A 5,034-nucleotide genomic window follows, 5' to 3' on the forward strand; every position below is an offset into this window, starting at 1 on the left:
TGTAGTCCAGCTTCTTAACTCCAACAAACCCCCCCCCCCCTCTTCTAATCAATTCCCTTGGCTGGTTTTTATCAAGACACGAAGTAATTGTATATTTGTATAATTGAATGAATCTATGTGCATGGAATTGTCTGAAAGGCTTCATAGCAAGGGGAGAACAATGAATTCAGGTTTGTTAAACTGTTAAACAAGTATTTGGGAAGTGGAATGTAAAATTGACGGAACCTTAATTTGCTAAAATCTGGTCTTCTTCAAAGCAAGTTGGACAACAAGTTGTTCATTAAGAGGGGATACAGTAGGTTGGTAATCATCCTCGTCTATGTAGATGACTTATTGATAAAAAATTAAAATTCTATCTTGTCATTGAGTTCATCATATCAAAGCAAAGAATTCTAATGAACCAGAGGAAGTATGTTTTCGAGTTGATTTCGGAGTTGCGGAATATAGGATCAAAATAACTCCATTCAATTTTATGATTTTACTTCTTAGAAAATATCTAGCAAAATATCTTGAGAATAACTGGAAATTTCTGAGACATGTTATGATCATACTTGATGCAATTTAACACTCAAAAGAGATTTTCCACATCTCTATTATTCAACTTATGTCATCGATTATTACAATATACTGTCCTTAATGTTTGAAATGACAAAATGGATATCTGCTTATCAGCAGTATAAGAAATTACATATATTCCGTATTATTAGTTATGCACTGAAGACCCTTGTTACTAGAGATTGGGATTGTTCTTATTTGTAAACTTGCAATCTCTGCGAATTTCGCCATTTTTACCGGTCAACACTTTGAGACCTCCCATCCTGTTGATTGACAATGTAAATGCCTTTCTGAATTGCTCTAAACTGTGTGCAAATTCATTGACTAGTTCATTTGTGTCAGCTCCATATGATAGTTGCTGATCAACTCTAAGAACAGATTCGTGAGCTACAACTTTTCCATAGAATGTATTGGAGAATGTGTAGTTAGAACCATATCCTGGTGAGAAATAGACAGCTGAATCGGTTTTGCTATTTTTTGGGCACTGTGATCGTAGGGTTACTAAGGTAGATCTCTTCATGGTGGGGTCTGGTTTTCCAGTACCCTTGAAATTGTAAAGGCGGTCATAGAAGAATCGGCAATGTGCTTGCCCCATTGAATGTGCTCCTGAAAGATAAATGAATATGGTTTTTAGAAGAAAATAAGTTGTATATGGTAGGACCGAAAAAGCAGGTGTCATGCGGAAGTTAGCCAATCAAACCTTGAACAACGATAAATTAGACAATAAAAGAGAAATATACCAAAAGAGACACAAACATTTAACGTGGTTCAGTCGATTGCGCTACATCCACGGTGGAGATGAGCAATCCACTATGTAAAAAAGAGTACAAAAATATTGAGAGAACAAGCTCACGAAGAGGCAAACACAAGTAACACACTAACACTTGTCTCGAAAGCTTCTCCCTCCTAAATAAGACTCTCAAACCTCATATGGCTACATTGTGGATGCTACTAAATGAAAAGGAATGATCCTTAATTTATAGAAGTCCAAATATTTTCCTACAAGAAATAAAATAGCCAAATATGGAAGAATTATATTTTTCCTTTTCGTATGGTAAATATGTTGTCCTTCAAAAAATAACAAAATCAAATATGATAAAAAAATTAGGACAAATACCTCACAATATACACTAACAGTGCAAAGACCAATCTGGTCAGTTACCGTTTTTACCACATTACCAACTAATAGCGTATTATAAAGTAAGTTTTAAGTGATCTACCTAAACACTAATTAGGATCATAATTAAGTTGTGTCAAAAGGCTATTGTAACATACTGTTAAAATAAGTAAAGAAGATGATAAACTCATACCTAAAAGAGTGACAAAGTCCTGAACATCAAGGTTTTTGGATTCAAAGTAAGCAAGGCCTTCCTCCCAAGACATGGAAGGTGAAGGGTAATCTATCCATGCAGCATTTGACTCAAATCCATCCCTTCTTCCCAAAAACACTGGATAAGATGGCCCACCTGCCTATAATATGCCACAATTAAAGCCAAAAACGGTTTTCAATTAGGCAATTTTAAAAAAAAAAAAAAAATGGATTAGGGGGTTTTTAATTAGTTAATGTATCGCGCACATGATTAATCCTAATAAAAAAATGATTTTCACCATATCAAAACAATAGATGTATTGCAAGTATTTTGTATAAAGTTTAAATTATGTGTACTGATGTGCAAGTTAAATCGATAGTATAAATTCTCTATATTATCAAACTTAATTAAATCCATTCATATAAACAAGTATTTAAGAAATGTCGATTAAAATAATCTGAAGGAAAGAGAGAGAAGTTACAAAGTGAACAGCATCCCTGGTAGCAAGACTGAGGATATCAGTACAAGAAACGGCTCTGGGACATCGAATTTCAAGAACTTTTTTTATTCTGTCTATCAATTCATATGCTCCCCCTCCCATCCCTGCATTTTTTGATGAATTTCTCTCTGTGTTTGGTCCCACTAGCAGATTTGATGCATCGCAACCCTGGACAATAATAAAGAAACACATTTTAAAAAAAATTAGTAACCTGATAAAAAATTTTAATAATCAATTATTGTTAGTTAAATTACACCCGACCATAAAAAGATCATATTTACAATATCACTGCAAATAACTTAAATCATATATACTACTACTTTTTTTTTATTCCCGTCCCCTTTGATCCCCTTTGTTTGAGTTATTGCTCCTTTGGTGACTCGAACCCACAATCCTGGAGTTATAGGCGGAGCTGTAAATCATACTACTAGTTTATTAAAAGATGTAGCTTGGTCAAACTTAATGCAGAGAAATTTTAAAACACTATCAGTAGTTACAAGTTACAACCATTGTGTTGCCAAAACAAAAGTTAAGTAAGCAAATTCTTTATTTTCTAATCCTCCACCTTTTTTTCTTATACATTTTCTTTTATTAAAGAGGAGACACGCCATTTTTATAGGCTTAGATTTTGCATCATAGTCAAATATGTCCTCTATATTAACGGCATGCATTAAAGTTAGTTGCTTATGGTAAAAGGTATCTATCTGCCTTTACTACGCTACCCAAGCGTCTTTCCTAAGGGAAGGGCTGGATAAGATAAGATATTAGTAATATAAATATTCCGGGAGTACGTACATAATATTATTTACTCATATTCTTCGCACCAAAATCAATGGAGATTAATACTACTGCCCTTATTTGAATTATAAGATTGATATTTTTAGCAAAAGCCACTAGCAAAAGCATGAGTCGGTTTGTTAAAATCTCAGGATAAAGTTAATAGAAATTATAGTTATTAGGTAATATTGAATTTTCTGGCGGCTGCACCATGTTTTAAGTGGTAACGATTGAAAAAAGTAAAATTCTTGGTATAGCAAAGACGAGAAGACATGGGGAATGAATATACTAATTAAGTTAAAGAAGATTAGAAGAAGAAAGAAAGAAAAGCAATTAAACTTTTAGCAACTACTTTGTAAAGAAAGGCATGAATTCGATCGTTATAATTTCTGATCGTCAATAAAATAGTCGGTCTATAAAAATCACAAGATCTGGTTATTACTTCAATTTAGATGACACATTTTCCTTATTAGTCTGTTCCAAAAATACTGACACATTTTTAAATTTTTATTTTATCTATTTTAGAAGCTTTTATACTCACACAAGTGTCATGATCCCACAAAGCTTTTACCCGCTTTTAAGACCACAAGTTTCAAAAGTCTTTTTTTTCTTCTTAAACTTCATATCGAGTCAACCTACCTCATCTAAATTGAAACGGAGAGAGTAATACTAAAAATCGAGTGAAGAGAGAGAGAGAGAGGCGTACATTGAGCATGCAATCAGCATAGAGCAGCTTGAGCAATTTGGCAGTGACAGTTTTATCTTTGTCCCAAAACAGCTTCACTTGGTGTCTCACAAATGGCTCCACATTTGCACATGTATTCAGCTTCTTATAGTAATGCCTCTCCAGTGGCTTATCCTCTGGTGGCAAAAACGTGGCAGCATTCACGTAACCTGAATTCAAGCTCAGTGCAAGAATCATCAATGGACGAAGAATCACCAAAAACCCTAAATATTTCTCCATTGCTTTTAATACTTTTTTGATCTTCTTCTTCTTCTTTTCTTTTTCTCTTTGTCTTGCACTAGTGTCGAATGAGCTTGAATATGATACAGGTTAGTGTGTAATCTTGTCTTGACAAAGCCTTATATAGACATAGATTTGGTGATGAGAGATTAATTACCTGGCACGTATGATTAATGAAATGCCAAGTTGGAAGTTCGAAGAAAATAATATTTTTCGTGGATCGATGCACTTTTTCATAATATACGATCCTTAGTTTTTTCCATTGGCACTTTTGTGAGTTTTTAAGAAACGTATGTGATGGAATTTCACGTGAATCTACGCGTTGAGGGCTTAGACTTTCTTTTTAAGTTAATTGGTGTTATATTTTTAGCAGTAAACTCATGCATGCAAACGTTTGGTTCAAGCTTACGTGTAGATTTAATTTTACTCATGTGAACTTATACGTTTCTGAATGCCATGCACATTCAAACATAAGAATTTTCTTGGCAACAATATAGAACCGTATTTTTATTTGCATTGCATGCATGGGGTATAACGGCATTCAAGCCAAGATATTCGTTATACTAAGCTGAAATATTTGTTTCCTCTTTTTCATAACATATATAAAGACTTCTCTAATGATGTTTACTTGAAAAATAAAAGGTTACCAAAAAACTGGAGAAAAAAAATCAACATTTTCACCTCCAACCAAAGAAGAAAACAAAGTGGAATATCATCTAGGAAATTGTTTTTTGCCTGTAAATGTATTAATAAAATTAAAATAACAAAGAATGGGGATACTTAATTTCCTTCTCGAGCTTTTGACTTTTTTTAAAAAAATTATTTTTGAAAGTTACTCCTTTTAGAAGCTTTTGCACTCTGGGTGGTCTAACTTATTTTTCCTCCTCTTCTCGTCGCCAAGCTGTATTTGACTAGATGATGTCAAAGTT

General features: G+C 33.5%; 1 protein-coding gene across 1 annotated transcript; it reads right to left on the reverse strand.

The window, feature by feature from the left end:
* Positions 1-574: 574 nt before the first annotated feature.
* On the reverse strand, positions 575-4,194 carry LOC104233680 (probable peroxidase 61). Its single transcript, XM_009787112.2, has 4 exons — positions 3,848-4,194; positions 2,347-2,532; positions 1,866-2,025; positions 575-1,161 (listed from the first exon to the last, which is right to left on the reverse strand). Exons 1-4 carry the CDS (start codon positions 4,103-4,105, stop codon positions 731-733), a joined length of 1,035 nt encoding a protein of 344 aa, XP_009785414.1. The 5' UTR covers positions 4,106-4,194; the 3' UTR covers positions 575-730.
* Positions 4,195-5,034: the final 840 nt, after the last annotated feature.

The sequence above is a fragment of the Nicotiana sylvestris genome, chromosome 12 (assembly GCF_000393655.2).
Source record: "Nicotiana sylvestris chromosome 12, ASM39365v2, whole genome shotgun sequence".
In the NCBI taxonomy this organism is placed as follows: Eukaryota; Viridiplantae; Streptophyta; class Magnoliopsida; order Solanales; family Solanaceae; genus Nicotiana; species Nicotiana sylvestris.